Source organism: Spermophilus citellus (genome assembly GCF_964194105.1).
Source record: "Spermophilus citellus genome assembly, chromosome: X".
NCBI lineage: Eukaryota > Metazoa > Chordata > Mammalia > Rodentia > Sciuridae > Spermophilus > Spermophilus citellus.
This window is the reverse complement of record NC_138190.1, coordinates 125,731,300-125,754,650: the sequence shown is the minus strand read 5'-3', so window position 1 is coordinate 125,754,650 and position 23,351 is coordinate 125,731,300. Positions and strand designations below refer to the sequence as shown.

The window sequence follows — 23,351 nt, the reverse complement described above, 5'->3', positions numbered from 1 at the left end:
TTGAAAATTAATTTCATATATTAATCTATCATAATAAATTTTTTCAAGTAAATTAATCTAATTTTCAGATGAGATAATAAAAGATCAGGGAAACTATATGGAATAGTTGAAACTAGAAGCCACATCTCACTTTGTTTAGTGCTATCTATCCCATAATAAGGTGTTTTATGATAGAAGTATTTTATCCACTGGGTGATGAAAATATCAATGACATTATCACTGTAGCCTTGTGACTTGAGAGAAATACAGTCAGAAAGCTGGATTGATATTTCTATCTCCTCCTTGCTTTGGATATATGAATGTATGTTATACATTAAAGAAATAGGTAATATGATAAGGCACTTTTTAAGGAAAGTATATTTGCACAGTTCTTGAAAGTATTACTTAAAAATATAATGGTTATACCTACATATTGCTTTGCTATTCATTTAATTATTTAATTTTTAGTTGCTAAGAAGTTAACAGGTAGTTGAAAATGATTTTCCCCCTAAGGGGTTGTTTTTGCAGCCATGTTATTAAAATAAATAGAAATAAAGTGTGTTTTTTAGTTGTTGTTAGCTGTTCCATAAGACTCTATCCCTTAATGTTTATGGCCACTTCTAATGAGACAGTTAATGTTTTAACAATTCTAAAAACAACATTCCAGTGTGGATAACATAAAAATGGAAAGTTTTTGGCTTCCTTCCAGCTAGAGGTCTGAATATATTTGTCTTAACTCTTGTATTTATGTTAATGAACTCTTCTGTAAGTTTCTGGTGGTATTAATTATGCATCTTTCATTAGCAATCAGCTATTCTCTACCCTGTGGTCAGAAAGTGAGTTTAAAAAAAAACTCATCTTCATTTTTTTCTTTATCTAGAATGATGTGTCTTTTGATCTTTTAAGATTTTTGATTGACTCAAAGTTTATTGTATCTATATTGTACAAGTTGTATGTCCTTTTACAGTTTATTGAGAACTTATAATAACATATCAGCTTTAAGTAGTTAATATATGTTAATGATTTTGTGCATATGTGTGTGTATGTGTGGGTATTCTTTTTACTCAATCCTGTCCCCTTTGGGGAGATACTTTACATACTGCTAGAATAAAATGAAATTTTCCGGATCACTGTAATGGAGAAGAATGTTTATTATATTACTGTATATGACATTAAAATATTTTGAGAAAAGATGGTATTGTATTCTTAGATTTTAATTTCTAGATGAAGCTTGAAAATATGGTTTGTATATATCATAGTTAATTTGTATTTCTATATTTGGGATATATTATATATTTGATGCTTAATTTTCTTACTATTTAGAAGAGGAAAATCATGCTTTGGAAAGAGGATTTGTTTTCTGATTTGAACTGTTTAAGAAGGGTACTTGTTTTTTTTGGAGGACGGATACTGGGGTTTGAACTCAGGGGCACTCAACCACTGAGCCACATCCCCAGCCCTATTTTGTATTTTATTTAGAGACAGGGTCTCACTGAGTTGCTTAGTGCCTTGCTTTTGCTGAGGCTGGCTTTGAACTCATGATCTTCCTGTCTCAGCCTCCCTAGTTGCTGGGGTTACAGGCATTGCCACTGCACCCATCCAGAAAGGTACTTCTTTTGGGGGAGTACTGGATATGGAACCCAGGACCTTGGCACATGCTCTACTACTGAGCTATAATCTCAGCCCCAAAGAATGGTACTTTTGGGGGCATTTACTGTCTGTCAGATCATTTGGGTTCTATTCAAACTATTTGAAAAACATTTTCAAATTCTGCTACTTACTGGCTGTGGAAACCTGAGCTAGTTCCTTACCCTCACTGTGCCTCAGTTTTATCATCTGTAAAATAGGGATGACATTAGTAACTACCTCATAGATTTCTTAAAGAAATTCAATATATGTTTAAAGCACTCATAATATTGTACAAAGTGCAATATAAATACAAAGTAGCTTGAATGAATAAAAAAGAAAATCTTTACTTTTTCTTTTGTTTTGTGAATTAGAAAGCAGACCGAGCAAAGAGATTTGAATTTTTACTGAAGCAGACAGAACTTTTTGCACATTTCATTCAACCCTCAGCACAGAAATCTCCAACATCTCCTCTGAACATGAAATTGGGACGTCCTCGAATAAAGAAAGATGAGAAACAGAACTTAATTTCTGCTGGAGAGTATGTTGGCATTCCTCTCTCTTTCTCCTTTTTCTCTTCCCCTGCTTTCTGTTCTTTCTCCCTCCCTTTTCCTCCATTTGGTATTCTATATTAAAAATAAGTTTATTGCCAATGTAAATATGTTTTAGAGATAAACGACATTTTTTATTCTCACCAGAAATAAACAGTACCAATGTAGGACAGTTCTATCTAATTCTGAACAAGACCCTAGATGACTCATTCTTTTTCTGTGAAAGATGTTAGCAGTGCACACTGACTAAATTGACACCTTAGCATTTGAGGTGAATGTGACTGTGTTTCTTTTTTTTTTTTTCAATTCAGCTATCGCCACAGGCGTACTGAACAAGAAGAAGATGAAGAGCTACTGTCAGAGAGTCGGAAAACATCAAATGTTTGCGTGAGATTTGAGGTGTCCCCTTCGTGTAAGTACTTCATCACCTTGGTGATTTATTTTTTCAGTTTGATTTTAGAAAAGTTTTACTTGATTGTTTTAATGAAAGCATGAGACATCCTTAATCTTTTTCAGATGTGAAAGGAGGACCCCTGAGAGATTATCAGATTCGAGGGCTAAACTGGTTGATCTCCTTATATGAAAATGGAGTCAATGGTATTTTGGCTGATGAAATGGTAAGGAGATGGTACTTTTTAGTATAGGTTTAAAATACCTAAGTTGACCTGTTCCTAACTTCCATACACACCCAGAAACTTTATTTAGTTATTATAATGAAATTATTTAAGTAACTTCTGAGCACAAAATTGTTACTGAGATTTTTGTCAAATGGTACAAAAACCATTGTACTTTTGTTTTTGTTTGTACTTTGTCTTCCAGGAAGCACAGAGCCAAGTTGAATTCCCACATGGATCATCTGTGTACCCTTTGATGGTGTGCCCTTTGTGTCTTTTCTTTACCTTTAGAATTACTTATTTTCCTTGGTACTTCTTTATTTCTGTTTTACTGTTAATTTGTGTACCATGTTTTCATTGTAGGCTACCTGACATCCTTTTGGGAATGATGTGGGGTATATAAACCAAACAATAAGTGAATGAATGAATACATTGATTAATGAATAAATGTAAATGTCTAGATTTATAAGTAATCAGAAAAAGACTACATGGACTAAGGAGCAAGTGAAGATCAATGTTAAGTCTTGAAACAGTGGGGTGCCAGGTGGAAGTCAGAAATAAGCTAAAAGAATCATGGACATATAAGTAAAATAACCAAAGAGGAGAAAGTAAAGCCATGGAAGATGTTACTTAAGCAGATAAAGGGAGTATATATATGAAAGCCTAGATTTGTGTTTTAAGACCAAATTAGTAAAATTGGATTTAAGAGAAAACAGAGGAAGTTCTAGATCTGTTTAACCCAACAACATCATATTTATGAGACTCTGGAGTCACACTTGCAGTCACTTACTAAAGGGCCATGTAACAACATTTGCCTTATGGTGTCTTATATAGTCGTCATTCCCATAGGTACTTTTCCCTGGGTGAGCAGCTATTAGGTGTGTGGCACAGGATCCTTTAAATAAAGGGTCAGCAGCTTCTTATACTTATATATTCTGATTTGGGGGACTCTAGTCAGCTCAGAGGGGGAGAAACTTAGTTAATATGTCAATAGGAGGACCAAGATTATTTGCCCCAAACACTTTGTAGTTATAACTGGTTTAAGGTGAAGGCTCTAGAGATGTTTAAAGATCCTGTTAACACCAGATATATATTTTTTTAATTATTAAGAAAGAGAAAGTCAGGCTGGGGTTGTGGCTCAGAGGTAGAGCACTCACCTAGTGTGCTCGCTTAGCATGCATGAGGCCCTGTGTTTGATCCTCAGCACCACATAAAAATAAAATAAAGATATTGTGTCTATCTATAACTAAAAAATAAATAAGTAAAAAAGAGAAAGTCACCTAAAAGGACCATAGAAAATTTTAAAAAATAAAGAAAAAATAAAATAAAATTATAATTATGATGTCTAGAAATAACCACAAGTGACATTTTGCCATATTCCTTTTTAGTCTTTTTCTTTTGGATATGTTTATTTTGCATAGTTGAGATCACATTGTATAAATAATTTTGCATTATGATTTCTTCACATTTATACATTTTTCCATGTAATTACAATATTTTGTAAAAAATAACTTTTTTTACTGCAGAATAATCCTAGGGAGGTACCATAATTTTATTCCACCTTTATTACTGTGTATTTTAATTGCTTGATATGTAGTATGAATACAATTTTGTTTTTTCTGTATCTCTCAGATTATTTCCATAGGATTCCTGAAAGTGATATTACTTTGTTAAGGAGTATAACCATTTTAAGGTTTTGATGCATATTGTCCATGAGACCCATCTCATTGACATATCAGATAAGATAAACCCTATTAAAATTGTTTTCACGGCTGGGGCTGTAGCTTAGTGGTAGAGTGCTTGCCTAGCATGTGTGAGGCACTAGGTTTCATCCTCAGCACCACATAAAAATAAACAAATAAAATAAAGGCATTGTCCATCTACAACTACAAAATAATTGTTTTCAGCTTAGTTTATAAAGAGAAGTATATACTTTATACAGAGATAAAGCCAAAAGCCGTTATTGATTGATTGATTGATTGAGCCCTGCATTGAATCCTGGATTGAATTTAGGGCTTCATGAATGCTAGCTAGACAAGTACTCTATCACTGAATTATAATTCCAGCCCAAAAAGCTGATTTAAAAGGCCAAACAGTATAGCATGTAGTTACCTTTCTCATGGGTTAGGTGGCAAGTTCGATATATATTTTTTAATTGTCCACTAGACTAGTGATCTTTAAATGTCTGGCTTCAAATCTATGTTCTTTTGTGGTTCTTGACATCTTTAAGAATGTGTCATGTAAGTACAGAGCTGCAAGTACCCAGAGATGCATAGCCTGAATATTTAATGCCTGGGCTGTGATACTGTTGGGGAGAATAAGAAAGAAACACTGATATCTAAGCAGGCTGCTGAAGAAAATCTGTCTTTGTCACACACACACACACACACACACACACACACACACACACAATTCCTAGCTTTGAAATTACTAGAAAAATTACATATTAGCTTGCTTGTTCCTTTAGGAATAAAAATGTCCTCAATAGGGGCTGGGGCTGGGGCTCAGTGGTAGAGCACTGCCTAGCATGTGTGAGGCCCTGGGTTCGATTCTCAGCACCACATAAAAATAAATAAACAAAATAAAGGTATTGTGTCCAACTACAACTAAAAATAAATGTTTTAAAAAAATGCCCTCAATAGAAAGTTACATGGTTAAACAGCATTTGGAGTTCAGGTTCTTGGTTTCTTTTTATTCTCACAGTAAGTACTCAATTGAAAAGAGAGAGAGTGTGTGTGTGTGTTTGTGTGTTGGCTGCAGGGGGGTGTTGCTTTATAAAAAGACCTTTTTCCTTTCATTGGTAAAAACATAATTCTCACTGTGAGATAGTTGACAACTATCTTTTGTAATGTTACCAACAAATTCTTTCACTAAAGAAAGTACATTTATGGATCTTTTTCCCCCTTGTGATGATAATGCAGGGACTTGGTAAGACTTTACAAACGATTGCTTTGCTTGGTTACCTGAAGCACTACCGAAACATTCCTGGACCTCACATGGTTTTAGTTCCAAAGTCTACTTTACACAACTGGATGAATGAATTTAAACGATGGGTCCCATCTCTCCGTGTTATTTGTTTCGTCGGAGACAAAGATGCAAGAGTAAGTGAGAAACAAGTTTAAAAAGGGCAGTCAAGAATAACATCATATACGTAGTATTGCTGTTAAAGACTTAGGTCAACTACTACTAATAAATAATTTTTAAGTACTTTGCATACATTATTAATTATCACAACATCCTATGAGGTTGATATATTACCTATTAACAACAGAAAATCTATTATTATGCTTCATCTGGACTTATTTATTTTTTATATATTTATTTATTTTTATGTGGTGCTAAGGATCGAACCCAGAGCCTCACACATGCAAGGCAAGCGCTCTACCACTGAGCTACATCCCCAGCCCACTTACTTATAACTAGTTTATTAACTTAAGCATTTTAAAATTTTATTTTTAAGTGACTTTTAAAAAATTTTATTGGTAGTCTGTGTTCTCACTGAGTCTATCATTTGTGTTATTTTGAAGCCAGAAATGTGTAAATTTGTATAACTTAAAGTTTTAAATTTTGTCTTGGTATAGTCATAAGTAAACACACATACACAAATGGAATCTTTCATATGTACCAAGAGCCTTATATTTTGTGTTTATGCAAGACATATACATATCTGTGTATATTATCAGATAATATTAGAAACTCGGGTTTCGGGAGGAGGTATTTAAATTAGCCATTCATCAATCTTGTAGGCTACAATTATTTTAGGATGTAGAATTAATCTAAAAATATTAAATTATGCAAATATATAGAATGAATAATCAGCTTAGAAAGCGTATTATTAAACTTTGTCTTTATTTTGCCTCCAGAGAACACAGGAAAGTGTTATTCTGTTTTACATATTTAGATAGGTTATCAAAAGATAGTCTCAAAAGAATAGTATCATAATGAATTATGTAATTTTATCCTCATCATTTTGCTTGAAGAAAAAGTACTTAAATTTGTTTAAATTTAACTTATGAATAAATAATTTAAATAGTGAAATGCTGAGTTCATAAATTTAGAATTACAGCTTGTTTTGACTATGCCTAATATTTCCCAATAGGAAATTTGTCACTATGAAGAACTCTTTCTGGTCACTGCTGTTATTCAATATAATACCACTGTTTATAAGATTTTATATTTACAAAATACTGATCTTTTGCTAAAATTATTTCTTGAAGATCATAAAGAAAAGAGAAATATCTAGGCTTTTGTTTTTTGTAATGGCTTGGTAAAAATGCAGTTCAGCAGCTTTACCTATGTTTTATGTAATCCAGAGTTTCATGAAGTATCTGTGGAAGTTTTTAAAGAGACAGTGGATGTATTTAATTCATTACTGTCCTATGTCTACCCATGGTAGGTTTGGATTCTGGTAGTTGGAAAAATTTCTTAAGTTTGAAAAATATTCTTCAAAGTCAATGTTTTTCACATTGTGAGTTGCCATTCATTACTGGGTTGTAAATTCAGCTTAGTGAGTGGTGAAAAAAGTTTTTTAAAACATTGAGAAAAGGGCTGGGGATGTGGCTCAAGCGGTAGCGTGCTCGCCTGGCATGTGTGTGGCCTGGGTTCGATCCTCAGCACCACATACAAACAAAGATGTTATGTCCGCCGAAAACTAAAAAATAAATATTAAAAATTCTCTTTCTCTCTCTCTCTCTCAAAAAAAATTTAAAAAAACATTGAGAAAAAATAGAACATTAAGCAGACTTTCATACTAGAGTAAGTATGGTTTTGAGGAGCCTTTAAGTTATTTCTTTCTATGTAAAAATACTGAAACATATATGTGTATACTGGTTTGCAACTTAAGACGTAATTTTACACTGGGGCATGGTAAGAAGAGTTTCAAAACCAGTGTTTATCAGTCATATAAGTAATTAATATACCATGTTCAGTACTTAGAGATTAATGTTGAGATAGATAAAGTCCAGATCATTATTTGTAGACAGATTTGATACCACATGGGTCCTTCTATTATTGTGGCCTTCTGTAAATATTGTAAGGTCAGTATTTTAGTAATAAAAATCTGATGTAGGTTATAATGGGTATTTAATTGAGTTGGGAAGTTATTAGAGATACTCTTGATTCTCTCTGATACTAAAGTGGTCCTGAAGCATATGGAGGTGTGATTCCCAAAAATGGCTTTGTGACCCCTACCTTTGTCTGTCCCTGAGGTATCTAAAGGTAATGGACATGGAAACAGATGTAGTTTTAGTTTTGTCTTTGCTATTGCTTGTATGATGGTGAGAGTGAATCTCAAAGGACCTGAACTTTATTACCTACAAAATGAGAGCTTTTAGATTATGTGACATTTAAAATTTTATCAGGATATTTAACTCTCAGTCTACCCAGTAGTTACAAAATTTCAAAACAGAGCTAATTTCAGTTAAAATACACATATGTTCTATGAAACGTGTAGAAAGAACCATAAAACTGAGTGTTCACAAAATCAAACAATGATAAGGTGTTAGCAGGACTGAATGAGGTCTGGCACCTCCAAATATGTGATAATTTCCCAGGTGCAACTAAAATTAGTGCAAATGCCTTTTTTGCTGTCCTCTACTTTTAGTCCAGGCAATCTAACACACATTGGACATTCAGTAAATATTTCTTGAATGAGTTCACATTGTTTTTGGTGCATAGCTGTGAATTATGAAATAAAAACTTTGTAGTGGACAGTTTATTTTTAAATTTTTTATAGACATTTTATTTATCTAATTTTGTATTGGTGCATTATAGTCATACATAATAGTGGGGTTTGATGTTACATATTTCTACATGCACACAAGATCAATATAGTTTGGGCAATATCTTTCCCCAATATTTCTTGTTTCTGCCACTTCTCCCTCCTCCTGGTCCATTTCCTCTATTGGTGTTCTTCCTTTGATTTGCATGAGATCCCTTTCCCCCACCTTTTTTCCTCCAGAGCTTCCACATATGAGAGAAAATGTACAACCCTTGACTCTCTTGAATTTGACTTATTTTGTTTAACATAATGTTCTCTAGTTCTATCCCTTTTCCTGAAAATGACATATTTTCATTCTTCTTTATGGCTGAACAAAACTCCTTTGTGCATATATAGCACACTTTATTTACTTCATATTTTGACAGACATTTAATTTTTTAAAATCTCAAAATGCTTAGTTTGACTCCAATTTGCAGATGATATTCACAGCTGAATGAATACACAGACTATAAGCACATACATAATAGAGAGAAAAATATTTCTATTTGTTATTTTTTTGCCATTGGGTAGTATATACCACATTTTATTTCTCCATTGGTGGACATCTAGGCTGGTTCCATAGTTTGGCTATTGTGAATTTTGGTGTTATAAACATGGCTATGCATGTATCATTGTAGTATGATGACTTTTTATTTCTTTAGGATAAATACCAAGGAGTAGTATAGCTCAGTCATATGGTAGTCCAATTTCTATTCTTCTGAGGAACCTCCATACTTATTTCCATAGTGGTAGCACTATTTTACAATCCCACCAACAGTGTAAAAAAACAGTTAATTTTTTTTGGTACTTTGGATTGAACTCAGGGGCACTCGACCACTAAGCCACATCCCCAGCCCTATTTTGTATTTTATTTAGAGACAAGGTCTCACTGACATGCCAGTGTCTTGCTTTTGCTGAGGCTGGCTTTAAACTTGGCGATCCTCCTGCCTCAGCCTCCCGAGCCACTGAGATTACATCACTGTGCCCACCCAGAAACAAGTTAATTTTGGGGGGCTGGGGATGTGGCTCAAGTGGTAGTGCACTCTCCTGGCATGCGCAGGGTGCTGGGTTCGATCCTCAGCACCACATAAAAAATAAAATAAAGATGTTGTGTCCACCCGAAAACTAAAAAATAAATACTAAAAAAAAAATGTACAACTCATCCCTGCTAGGAAATGAAGGAATATATGAGAGTTCTTGAAAGGTTAGAAGCATTAATGTATATTGAGTTTTTTCTTTTTATTGAAACTAGATTATGTTACTAATGCTTGAACCTTGTTAAGAATATAGTGTTTAGAAAGACTTAGTTTATCCATTAAGTCAGAATTTTGTAATTCAGTGATCTGGTGATGTGAACTTTTCTAGTTCATTGGCTATCCTGTACTCATGTAAGGGAAATCTTTGTTTCTTTTCTGTTGAATATGTCAGCATTGTGTCTAGATAATTGAGGACAAGGATATCTTTGGGCCTTAATTTTCCAGTCTCTAAAATGGATGAGATTGACTGATCCTCAGGGTCTCTTACAACTTTTAGTATCGTCTTGAAACTTCAATTCTTTGATCATCTTTTCAGCATTTTCTAATATAAAGAACTTTATTTTGCACTACTAGGCTGCTTTTATCCGTGATGAAATGATGCCCGGAGAGTGGGATGTTTGTGTTACTTCTTATGAGATGGTGATTAAAGAAAAGTCTGTATTCAAAAAGTTTCATTGGCGATACCTTGTCATTGATGAAGCTCACAGAATAAAAAATGAAAAATCTAAGGTAAGTTCTCAATATCTTTATTCACGTTTTTATTTATCTATCAGGTTTATTCACTTTTCTGTATTTGAAATAAAAAAGTAATGGAAGATTGTGGTTTTATTCATGAAAGGTGAATGAAAATCAGTTTTTAAAATGGTTTTAAAGTCTACATTTATTGACTACAAGACAGATAAAACTTGAGTATAGTTTAATTTAAAGAAAATTAGGTGTTCATTTGCTGTGCCTCCTATTACAGCCTACTCTGTAATGCTACAATATTTTAATATTGTTGTAAGAATATTTGGTGTACAAATGTCCTTTGCATTGACTTATTTTTTATTGAGGAACTACCTTGTGTGTATTCATGTGGATTAGAAAAAAAAGAATTTCCTGGAATTATCTGACTTGTGCGAATTAGAGTGTGGTGTTAACATTGAAAAATATCAATATTTCTTGCCATTCAACTCCATCAACAGTAGAAAAAACTTCAGTTATTATGATGAGCCTGTCTTTGGATCACTGGGCTACTTTGGGAGAAACAGGGACAGAACTGGAGCAAAACCACCAGGTGGATCATACTAATTTCAAATTGGAACTAATAACCTGATAAGAGGACGCATGTTAGAGAATAATTATTATTTAAGTGTATTATAAAAATAAAGATTTTTGTTAAGATTACCATTCTTTTATGTTTTTTGTCATAATTTTTGTGGTCTTAAATTTGGAAAGAGCATAAACAGTGTCTGGGAAAATGAGCTTAATTGTGGTAGTGAAAAATTGTGACCAGGTCAAATTAGAATTTGGCTAGGTATGTAGGTGAATGTGGTTAGTGGGGAGAAGGAGATTTTATTAAAGGTGATAGCCTGGATTCCATGGAGAAGTTCTGACTATTTTATGGGGATTGAACTGGAAAAAATCTTCAAAGTAGGGGAGGAGTCTTAAGTATAAATACTATCTGCATTCTTTCAGCATAGAAATGCCTAGAATATTTTGTTGAGTTGTGCTTCACTGCAGGAGTGTCACCTGAACTAGGATATTTCCCCATAGATAATTAATTTTTGAATTATACTGTATTCAGAAAACATATTGGTTAAATAAAGTATAATCAAATGTTGAACATTACAACAAATAAAACAACACTTACATAAGTCTTATTTTTCTAGCTTTCAGAGATTGTTCGTGAGTTCAAGTCAACTAACCGCTTACTTCTAACTGGAACACCTTTGCAGAATAACTTGCATGAACTCTGGGCATTACTCAACTTTTTATTGCCCGATGTCTTTAATTCTGCAGATGTAAGTGTAAATTATACTTTTTTTGGGTGATGGTGCTGGGGGTTGAACCTAGGGTCTCTAGTATGGTTATATGTACGTACTCCTATCCCTCACTGAGCTACATCCTCAGTACCAAGCCATCTATTTTAAATATATTTTTCTGTTGTTCACAGATACCTGTTTTCAAAGTGTAGAATATAGATTAAAATTCATAATTCTTTTTCATTTGTAATTGTTTACCTCTGTGTGTTGGTTTTTCTCAGGGAGAAAATTCTCAGGTACCCAATTTTAAAATGATGGTATTTAGGGAAATACTTTCTCTTGAGATTAACTTGCCTGTTCAACTTTGCCTATATCATGTTGCTACCACAACTTATGATATAAACTGAGTTCAGAATAGTACATTCAACATTTTCTTTTAATTAAGTTGGGGGACTTAAAACATATTTCTGTGTACGATGTGGCAGAAGTAATCTTTTGGGGAAGGTTTTATTACAATTATACAAAATAGTGAGAATCATTATGCCATAATTGTACATGCACATAATATAATTTCAACCATCTTATTTCTCTGTACCTTCCCTTGATTATTGTAGGTATCTCCTGTATTCTGCCTCTCTTAGCAAGTACATTCATTCTCTTCTCAAAGAGAAGAGGCATTGTAGGCATTAACATTTGGTGAGTGCTAAAGAACTTATAACATGTGATTTAAAAACAGTGTATTTACAAAACACAACATTACCACAGGGCAGCAAACTGAATCAAGTGATTTAAGAACTTTGGAGCTTGATTTTTTGATTCTTAACCCCTATTCTTTTAAACTAGATATAATATTACTACAGTATGGGAAAGTCTAATGTTTCTAAGGAAAAAATTTGTTGACCAAGTTTCTCTAAAATGGGGTCCAAATTTTGTAACCGTTCCAGTATTCTACCTATTTCAGAAGTAAGTAATACTGACCAGCACAATTAACACATTTCTGGGATGGGGTTGTGGCTCAATGGTAGAGTGCTTGCCTAGCATGTGTGAGACACTGGGTTCAATACTCAGCACCACATAAAAATAATAATAAACAAATAAAAGTTGTAAAAATGATTTTAAAAAAGAAGTAATATTGGCCATCACAATTCATGCATTTCTGGGCTGGGCTGTGGCTCAGTAGAAGAGTGCTTGCCTAGCATGTGTGAGGCACTAGGTTCAATACTCAGCACCACATAAAAACTAAATGAATATAATACAAGGTATTGTGTCCATCTATAACTAAAAAAATTAAAAAAACAATGCATTTGTGAAAGTACTTTTAAAGTAAATTATTTCTGCATTGACTGCATAAGAACTTACGTTGATCTAGTTTATTTAAAGAAAACCTATGTACTTATTGCTGAATTTTTATCCCTCCACAGGACTTTGATTCTTGGTTTGACACTAAAAATTGCCTTGGTGATCAAAAACTCGTGGAAAGACTTCATGCAGTAAGTAATAGCAGACAAGAAAATTAATGAATTACATATAACTGAGCCAGGAAACAAACTGCCATAGAATCTGAACTTTTGGGTTTGTTTTTTTGGCTCAGTTTCATTGCTTCTCCCTTAGTCTTGCTGATAGCCTCTTTGGCTAGCAAACTTCACTATATCCTCTGCCTCTGCAAAACAGCTTTTTTGCCTTGGTCTCTTCTGTGATAGTGCAGTCTTTTCCACTAGAGGCTCTTTACTGTCTCATCTCCATCGGTCCTCTGGATGGCATCAGTATTCTCCTGGTTTCCCAAGGCTAATCCTTCTTCACCTTCATGTATAAAACTCTTCCCTTGAAGTTCAAGCTATCTTTCAGTTTCACACTATACCCATTCTCTTCTTTATCATTTATGAACAGGTAATTCCCTTACATTCATTGAACACCAGTTTTCTGTTCTTCGATAGCAACGTCATATACTTCTAGGTCTTTAACTCATGTTATGTCTTTTGTACCTGTTCGATTACCTTACAGAGACCTCCCATCTGTGGACCCCTGCTACTTCTTCCTATGTATCAACCAATTTCTGTTACATATTTTAAAATCTTTATTTATTTGTTTGTTTTATGTGGTGCTGAGGATCAAACCCAGTGCCTCACAGGCGCTAGGTAAGCTCTCTACCACTGAGCTACAATCACAGCCCTCTGTTATGGATTTTTTATGTATCCATTAATAAGCTCATTTTATGTAACTTGAACCACTCTTTTTTTTTTTTTGGCCAGTTCTCCCAAACATATTTGCTCACTTGACTGTCTTTCATACCTGCCCCCAAAATTGTGAATTGGAATAATGTAACTGTCTCTTTTTCTTCTGGGTTTGATTTCTGCTACCACTTATTAAAAGAGTGACCTTCTTCATACTGGGCTTTCTCAATATTGATAAAGAAGTTTTACAGCTCTACAGATTCAAACTGCTGTGATTTCATGTCCTCTAACAAATTGGGATTTCATGATATTGGTGTTTCTTCAACATGATCATCTATGCTCTGACAGATATTTCAGACCTTTCCCAGTCTCCTCAAAATTTCTATCCTACATATCTCCTGCCTTCTGACTCTCTTTGCAAGTAGATTCATTCTCTTCTCAAAGAGTATATAGAAATCATTATGTAAGAAATCCTTTAAGGATGTGTATCTTTCAAGGATGTCTACATATGTGTTAACCTACTCAGGTCAGTGAATAATTCTTTTATGTGAACTTTGGATCTCACCTCTTCTTGTTTCCTTATGGACATTTTTCTGCTTCCTTAAGGTCTTTCCCCTCTGATTTATCCTTTCAATTGACTAAATTTTCTACCTTTCTCTCTATATTAGATGGGACACATAAACCCTATATGATATCTCCCTTATTAAATAAAAACCCAATGTTACTGAACTAAGCCTGTTTTGCCATCTGCACAGTAAGCCCATCATTGCAACAATGAATTTTGCAAAAGAGAAGGAGTTTATTTGCAAGATGGCTGAGCCCATGGATGTAGAAGACCCAGATCTCAAATCTGCCTCTCTGAGAATGGGTTTTGGGAATATTTGTGGGATAAAGAAGCAGGGTATTCTGAGGTGTGGGGAAAGGTGATTGGAGGTTAAGTGATCAATGGTCTGTGCATACATAATCAGACTTCTTGGCTCTTCAGAGGACCCATGGTCAGAAAACGGTGGCATTGCAATAACCTGAAGGTAGAGTTTTGGGCCTCCTGATGTCAAAAGGTCACCCATTGGACACCAGAACAGGCCCAAGTGAAGAGTCAGTGGTTTTGACAGAAGCGGCTTTCAACTGGAAAGTAACCTGGACAACCATTATCACCATAACTCGTGTATCTACAACAAAGCTAGCAGGAGCCTAATAATACATGGCTGTGTCTCTTGGCTGGTTAATTATCAAAGTTAGGATTTTGTCCTCCCATGGAATCTTGGAGACTGAGGCCTTATTTCTTTGATGGTTACATTCCTGAGAATGGCTGTCAGGTCCTTGATAGATACTTCTGAGTTGCAGAAGACATATATTTACAATTGGAAGTCCTTCTTTTAGTAAATGCCCAGTAGATGGGTTGTAGTCCATTGAGCCAAGAGCTCAGTTTTTCTAATCCCACACCCACCTAACCCTCACATAAATATATGACACTGCTCTCTGATTCTTATTTATTTGATGGCCAACCTTCTTGAAAGAGCAGTAAACCTCTTCCTATCCATCTGTACTACCTAATCTCCTATTCACTCTTGAACCCATTGACCACTGGTTTCAATCCATTCTATGCAGTTGAAACCTATTTCACGGTCTTTGTTTTTTTCAACTACTGAGCCACATCCCCAGCCCTACCTTGTATTTTATTTAGAGACAGGGTCTCACCGAGTTGTTTGGCTTTGAACTCTTAATCCTCCTGCCTCAGCCTCTTGAACCACTGGGATCACATAGTCTTTTGAAGTGACTTTCCAGAGTTTGAATTAAGGGTATACCTTTTGGTGAGTATCTTGGCTTTTCTGTAGTATTTGGTATTGCTAACCACTCCTCATGCTGAAAACTCTTTCCTGCTTGGTTTCCCTAGAGATTTACTCCCATAGTTTCACTTTCTGCCTATATACTGGTAACTACCAAATTGACCCCTTGTATCTCTTTCCTGAGCTGTACAGTATCTTTCCCTTATTGTCACTTTTGTTTTCTGTGATTTCAGTTACCCACAGTCAACCATAGTCCATATATTAAGTGGAAAATTCTAGAAACAAAATTTTGTAAGTGTTGAGAGCCACATTCACATAATTTTTATTACAATATATTAATATAGTAGTTGTATTTCATTATTGTTAATCTCTTACTACACCCAGTTTATAAATTAAACTTTATTATTGGTATGTGTGCATAGGAAAAAACAGTTTATATAGGATCCTGTACAACCTGTTGTTTCAGGCATCCACGGTTTTGGGGGATGTGTCTTGGAATGTATCCCCTGTGGATAACAGGGGATTATATTCTTTCTCTCCCTCCCTCCCTCCCTCCCTCCCTTCCTTCCTTCCTTCCTTCCTTCCTTCCTGAACCCAGGAGTTTTTACCACTGAGCTATATTGCCAGTCCTTTTTATTTTTTAGTTTGAGGCAGGGTCTCCCTAAGTTGCTCAGGATGACCTTGAACTTGTGATCCTCCTGCCTCAGCCTCCTGAGTTGCTGATACAGGCTGATACCACCAATGCCCAGCAGGACTACTACACTTTTCATATTCTACTACCTTCTGAGTCCTTTTTTTTTTTTTGGTAGGGCAAGACTTCCCTATAATTTTTTTTTATTGGTTGTTCACAACATTACAAAGCTCTTGACATATCATATTTCATACATTAGATTGAAGTGGGTTATGAACCCCCAATTTTACCCCAAATGCAGATTGCAGAATCACGTCGGTTACACATCCACAATTTTACATAATGCCCTATTAGTAATTGTTGTATTCTGCTACCTTTCCTATCCCCTACTATCCCCCCTCCCCTTCCCTCAGATCTTCTCTCTCTACCCCATCTACTGTAATTCATTTCTCTCCTTGTTTATTTTCCCATTCCCCTCACAACCTCTTATATGTAATTTTGTATAGCAATGAGGGTCTCCCTTCATTTCCATGCAATTTCCCTTTTCTCTCCCTTCCCTCCCATCTCATGTCTCTGTTTAATGTTAATCTTTTCTTCCTGCTCTTCCTCCCTGCTCTGTTCATAGTTGCTCTCATTATATCAAAGAAGACATTTGGTATTTGTTTTTTAGGGATTGGCTAGCTTCACTAAGCATAATCTGCTCTAGTGCCATCCATTTCCCTGCAAATTCTATGATTTTGTCATTTTTTTATTGCTGCATAGTACTGCATTGTGTATAGATGCCACATTTTTTTATCCATTCATCTATTGAAGGGCATCTGGGTTGGTTCCACAGTCTAGCTATTGTGAATTGTGCTGCTATGAACATCGATGTGGCGGTATCCCTGTAGTATAGTACGCTCTTTTAAGGTCTTCAGGGAATAGTCCGAGAAGGGCAATAGCAGGGTCAAATGGTGGTTCCATTGCCAGCTTTCCCAGGAATCTCCAAACTGCTTTCCAAATTGGCCGCACCAATTTGCAGTCCCACCAGCAATGTACAAGTGTACCCTTTTCTCCACATCCTCGCCAGCACTTGTTGTTGTTTGACTTTATAGTGGCTGCCAATCTTACTGGAGTGAGATGGTATCTTAGGGTGGTTTTGATTTGCATTTCTCTGACTGCTAGAGATGGAGAGCATTTTTTCATGTACTTGTTGATTGATTGTATATCCTCCTCTGAGAAGTGTCTGTTCAGGTCCTTGGCCCATTTGTTGATTGGGTTATTTGTTATCTTACTGTCTAATTTTTTGAGTTCTTTGTATACTCTGGATATTAGGGCTCTATCTGAAGTGTGAGGAGTAAAAATTTGTTCCCAGAATGTAGGCTCCCTATTTACCTCTCTTATTGTTTCTCTTGCTGAGAAAAAACTTTTTAGTTTAAGTAAGTCCCATTTGTTGATTCTTGTTATTAACTCTTGTGCTATGGGTGTCCTATTAAGGAATTTGGAGTCCGACCCCACAATATGTAGATCGGAGCCAACTTTTTCTTCTATCAGACGCAGAGTCTCTGATTTGATATCAAGCTCCTTGATCCATTTTGAGTTAACTTTTGTGCATGGCGAGAGAAAGGGATTCAGTTTCATTTTGTTGCATATGGATTTCCAGTTTTCCCAGCACCATTTGTTGAAGATGCTATCCTTCCTCCATTGCATGCTTTTAGCCCCTTTATCAAATATAAGATAGTTGTAACTTTGTGGATTAGTCTCTGTGTCCTCTATTCTATACCATTGGTCCACCCGCCTGTTTTGGTACCAGTACCATGCTGTTTTTGTCACAATTGCTCTGTAATATAGTTTGAAATCTGGTATCGCTATACCGCCTGATTCACACTTCCTGTTTAGAATTGCTTTTGCTATTCTGGGTCTTTTATTTTTCCATATGAATTTCATGAATTGCTTTATCTATTTCTACAAGAAATGCCGTTGGGATTTTGATTGGCATTGCATTAAACCTATAGAGAACTTTTGGTAATATCGCCATTTTGATAATGTTAGTTCTGCCTATCCATGAACAGGGTATATTTTTCCATTTTCTGAGATCTTCTTCTACTTCTCTCTTTAGGGTTCTGTAGTTTTCATTGTATAAATCTTTCACCTCTTTTGTTAGGTTGATTCCCAAGTATTTTATTTTTTTTGAGGATATTGTGAATGGAGTGTTTTTCCTCATTTCCGTTTCAGAAGTTTTGTCGCTGATATACAGAAATGCCTTTGATTTATGCGTGTTGATTTTATATCCTGCCACTTTGCTGAATTCATTTATTAGTTCTAGTAGTTTCTTTGTAGACCCTTTTGGGTCTTCTAGGTATAGAATCATGTCATCTGCAAATAGTGATAATTTAAGTTCTTCTTTTCCTATTTTTATGCCTTTAATTTCTTTCGTCTGTCTAATTGCTCTGGCCAGTGTTTCGAGAACTATATTGAAAAGAAATGGTGATAGAGGGCATCCCTGTCTTGTTCCATATTTTAGAGGGAATGCCTTTAACTTTTGTCCATTCAGAATGATGCTAGCCTGAGGCTTAGCATAGATAGCTTTTACAATGTCAAGGTAAGTTCCTGTTATCCCTAGTTTTTCTAATGTTTTGAACATAAAGGGATGCTGTACTTTGTCAAATGCTTTCTCTGCGTCTATCGAGATGGTCATATGGTTCTTATCTTTAAGTCTATTGATGTGGTGAATAACATTTATTGATTTCCGTATGTTGAAACATCCTTGCATCCCAGGGAGGAATCCTACTTGATCATGGTGCACAATTTTTTTGATGTGTTTTTGTATTCGATTCACCAGAATTTTATTGAGGATTTTTGCATCTAGGTTCATTAGACATATTGGTCTGTAGTTTTCTTTCTTTGAGGTGTCTTTGTCTGGTTTCGGAATCAGGGTGATGTTGGCCTCATAGAATGAATTTGGAAGAGCTCCCTGTTTTTCTATTTCCTGAAATAACTTGAAAAGTATTGGTATTAATTCTTCTTTAAAGGTTTTGTAAAACTCTGCTGTATACCCATCCGGTCCTGGGCTTTTCTTGGTTGGTAGTCTTTTGATGGCTTCTTCAATTTCATCCATTGATATTGGTCTGTTCAAATTGTGTGTATCCTCCTGACTCAGTCTGGGCAAATCATATGACTTAAGAAATTTATCGATGTCTTCACTATCTTCTATTTTATTGGAATATAGGTTTTCAAAATAATTTCTAATTGTCTTCTGTATTTCTGTAGCATCTGTTGTGATATTGCCTTTTTCATCCCGTATGTTAGTAATTTGAGTTCTCTCTCTTCTTCTCTTCGTTAGCATGGCTAAAGGTCTGTCGATCTTATTTATTTTTTTGAAGAACCAACTTTTAGTTTTGTTAATTTTTTCAATAGTTTCTTTTGTTTCAATGTCATTGATTTCCGCTCTGATTTTAATTATTTCTTGCCTTCTGCTACATTTGCTGATGTTTTGCTCTTCCTTTTCTAGGGCTTTGAGATGAAGTGTGAGCTCATTTATTTGTTGGTTTTTTCTTTTTTTGAGGAATGACCACCAGGCGATGAATTTTCCTCTTAAAACTGCTTTCATTGTGTCCCATAGATTCCGATATGTTGTGTCTGTATTTTCATTTATCTCTAAGAATTTTTTGATTTCCTCCTTTATGTCTTCTGTAACCCATTGATCATTCAGTAAGATATTGTTCATTTTCCATGTGATGTAGGATTTTTCCTTCCTTCTTTTATCATTGATTTCCAGTTTCATTCCATTATGATCAGATAAAATGCATGGTATTATCTCCACCCCTTTATATTTACTGAGGGTTGCCCTATGGCATAATATATGGTCTATTTTTGAGAAGGATCCATGTGCTGCTGAGAAAAAAGTATATCCATTTGATGATGGTTGATATATTCTATATATGTCAGTTAAGTCTAGGTTATTGATTGTGATATTGAGTTCTATAGTTTCTTTATTCAACTTTTGTTTGGAGGATCTGTCCAATGGTGAGAGAGGTGTGTTGAAGTCACCCATAATTATTGTGTTGTGGTCTATTTGATTCTTGAACTTGAGGAGAAATTGTTTTATGAATGTCGTAGCACCATTATTTGGTGCATAAATATTGATAATTGTTATGTCTTGTTGGTGAATGGTTCCTTTTAACAGTATATAATGTCCTTCTCTATCCCTTTTGATTATCTTAGTCTTGAAGTCGATTTTATTCGATATGAGGATGGACACCCCTGCTTGTTTACGAGGACTGTGTGCGCAGTATATTTTTTCCCATCCTTTCACCTTGAGCCTGTGTATGTCTTTTCCAATCAGATGTGTCTCCTGGAGGCAGCGTATTGTTGGATTTGTTTTTGTAATCCATGATACCAGCCTATGTCACTTTATTGGAGAGTTTAAGCCATTAACATTCAGAGTTACTATTGATATATGGTTTGTAATTCCATCCATGTTTGATTATTTATCCTTTTTTTTAAAAATTTAGTTTGTTTCTCCATGATTATCTTTCCCCTCGCCCTCTGTCTTTACTGAGGCACTTCCCACTGATGGTTTTGGTTATTGTTTTTCCTTTCTTCCTCGTGTAGTGTTTTGCTCAAAATGCTTTGCAATGCTGGTTTTCTGGCTGCAAATCTTTTAACTTTTGTTTATCATGAAAGATTTTTATTGCGTTGTCATACCTGAAGCTTAATTTTGCTGGATACAGAATTCTTGGTTGGCATCCATTGTCTTTCAGTGTTTGAAATACATTGTTCCATGACCTTCTTGCTTTCAGTGTCTGTGATGAAAAATCCGTTGTTAACCTTATTGGTTTACCCCTGAATGTAATCTGTCTCCTTTCTCTTGTAGCTTTTAATATTTTCTCTTTGTTCTGTATATTGGATATCTTCATAACAATGTGTCTTGGCGTTGGTCTACTGTGATTTTGTGTGCTCGGTGTCCTCTATGCATCTTCAATTTGTATATCTGTTTCCTTTTTTATTTCTGGAAAGTTTTCTGTAATTATTTCATTCAGCAGGTTACTCATTCCCTTGGTTTGAATCTCTGTACCTTCTTCTATCCCGATGACTCGTAAGTTTGGTTTTTTTATGTTATCCCATAACTCTTGGATGTTTTTCTCGTGATTTTTTACCAGCCTTTCTGAGTTGGCTAGACTGTTTTCAAGATGATATATTTTGTCTTCATTATCTGACGTTCTGGCTTCTACTTGCTCCACTCTGTTAGTGATACTCTCAATTGAGTTTTTAATTTGGTTTATCGTTTCCTTCATATCTAGAATTATTGTTTGATTATTTTTTATAATCTCTATCTCCTGATAAAGATACTTAACTTCTTCTTTTATCTGTTTATGTAATTCATTCTCAATGTGTTCTTTCGCTGCTTGAATTTGCTGTCTTGTATCCTCTTTAAGGTTCCATTCCATCTGTCTAAGGTGTTCCTTGAGTTCTTTATATGACCATTTTTCTGATGACTCTAGGTCCTCCTGAATATTTCGGCTGTCCTGCATTGTTTGTACTCCTTTTCTTCCTTGCTTTTTGAAGCTGCTCATGTTACTTCTTGTTCTGTTTGACTGCTGAGTTACTGTTTACTCCTATAAATTTATTAGATGCTTGGGAGGAAAGGTATTAGAAGGGAAGGGAAGAAGTCACTAAAGAGAATGAGAGTAAGCACGTAGAATTTAAGGAAGGGGGGATAAGGTAATTGAAAAGAAATGAAAAGACAAAAGAAGAAAAAAATAGGAAATAAAAAAAGAAAAAAAATTTAAAAAAATAAAAAAAAAAATTAAAATTAAAATTAGAAGAAAAAAAAAATTAAAAAAATTGTAAAAAAAAATTTAAAAAACAACAAGAAAGAAAAATGAAAATGAAAGAAAAACCCAAATCAAAAAAAAGAGAAAAGAAAAAAGAAAAAAAAAAAACTAATAAATGCAGTCTTAGAGTTTGATTAACTTCTCTTCCAGTAGGTGGTGCTGTGCCCACCAGGCCAAGTTTCTCCTGTCAATACGTGGGAACCAATCAGTGTGCAGCAGCTCCTCCCAGACTGGGCTAGTCTCCAATCCTGAGTGCCTAGGGCCTCCTCTTGTGTCTAGTCACTTCCCACTTTTCCTCTAGCCAGGCCCCTCTCACGGGTGCCGCTCACCACAGTACTGGCTACATGCCCGGTCTCCTGCTCCTGGGAGCCCTGTTTTCATGAACAACTGGGCACACTCTTCCAGTTTGCCATTCCCTCAGACCCTAAGTTTGTAGAGCTTGGGGCTGAGAATCCTCAGCGAATTTTACTTGCCCTCCGGTAGCCACGCCCCGGTAGCTGGTGCAAGAGACCTCAGCTGTTAGCCCTGGTGGGAGCGGTAGTTCCGCGCCGCGGGTCCCGTGCCACCTCTGATTCCCTCGGTCTGGCTATCGTGCTCACGGGATAGCTGGGGGGGCCCTTACGGGAGAGCTGGGAGGGGCCCTAAAGGTTTCCCCGATGTGTGGAGAGGGAAGGCTAGGGAATTACACACCTGTAGTCGCAGGTTTCAATGAGGTTATCTCCTCCGCCGCAGTCTGATGATGTCAGTTCTTTGCCATGGTGGTATCTCTTGCAAATGGCGACAGTTCGTTTCCCTTTGCCGGGCGACCAATGCAACGGGTGGGTCCTTACTGTCTCTCCCAAGCCCCGTTTCAAACCTGTGGCCACTACCTATGAAGGCTCGGTAGGCATTTACCTCCATAGGATCAGAAGGGCTGACCAGTTGTTTCAGCCGGATGGATTAGTGCTGAGGCACAGCTGTTTGTCTGCGGGAAGCAGGCGAACAGGAGCTTGAATTCAGCCGATCCGGGCTCAGTGTGTGTTCTGAGAGGCCCAGACTGTTCGCCCCAGATCCACGTCAGCTCAGCATTGCCTAGTGATCCTGAGCAAACAGATTTAGGTTGTTTACGACTCCCTATGCCTGCACAGCTGAAGAGGTCAGGGACTTGATCTCTCTGCGCCCGCCGCCATGTTGGAATCCTTTCCTATAATTTATCCCTTCTGAGTCTTTTTGCTGAAAATATCTTATTCTTCATAGTCTCTCTTAGATAAGGTTAAGAACCCCAAGCTTGAAACCAGAAGTCTTATTTTTACTCTTCTCTTTTCCTTATCCCCCATAGATCTCTAAATAAAAACAGCTATAGTTTATTGAATGTCTACCATGATAAATCTCTACACATGTATTATCACAAGTTTCCACAGCAGCCTTGGAGATAGGT

General features: G+C 35.8%; 1 protein-coding gene across 6 annotated transcripts in view; it reads left to right on the top strand.

The window, feature by feature from the left end:
- The window catches only part of SMARCA1 (SNF2 related chromatin remodeling ATPase 1), a 305,341-nt gene that overhangs the window by 5,585 nt on the left and 276,405 nt on the right, over nucleotides 1-23,351 (top strand). For all 6 annotated transcript variants that reach the window (XM_081277859.1, XM_081277858.1, XM_081277862.1 and 3 more), the window contains 7 exons: nucleotides 1,980-2,146; nucleotides 2,468-2,568; nucleotides 2,673-2,773; nucleotides 5,692-5,871; nucleotides 10,139-10,294; nucleotides 11,437-11,568; nucleotides 12,951-13,019. In XM_081277859.1, the coding sequence (XP_081133985.1) occupies nucleotides 1,980-2,146; nucleotides 2,468-2,568; nucleotides 2,673-2,773; nucleotides 5,692-5,871; nucleotides 10,139-10,294; nucleotides 11,437-11,568; nucleotides 12,951-13,019 (906 nt within the window). The remainder of the gene's footprint in view (nucleotides 1-1,979; nucleotides 2,147-2,467; nucleotides 2,569-2,672; nucleotides 2,774-5,691; nucleotides 5,872-10,138; nucleotides 10,295-11,436; nucleotides 11,569-12,950; nucleotides 13,020-23,351) is intronic.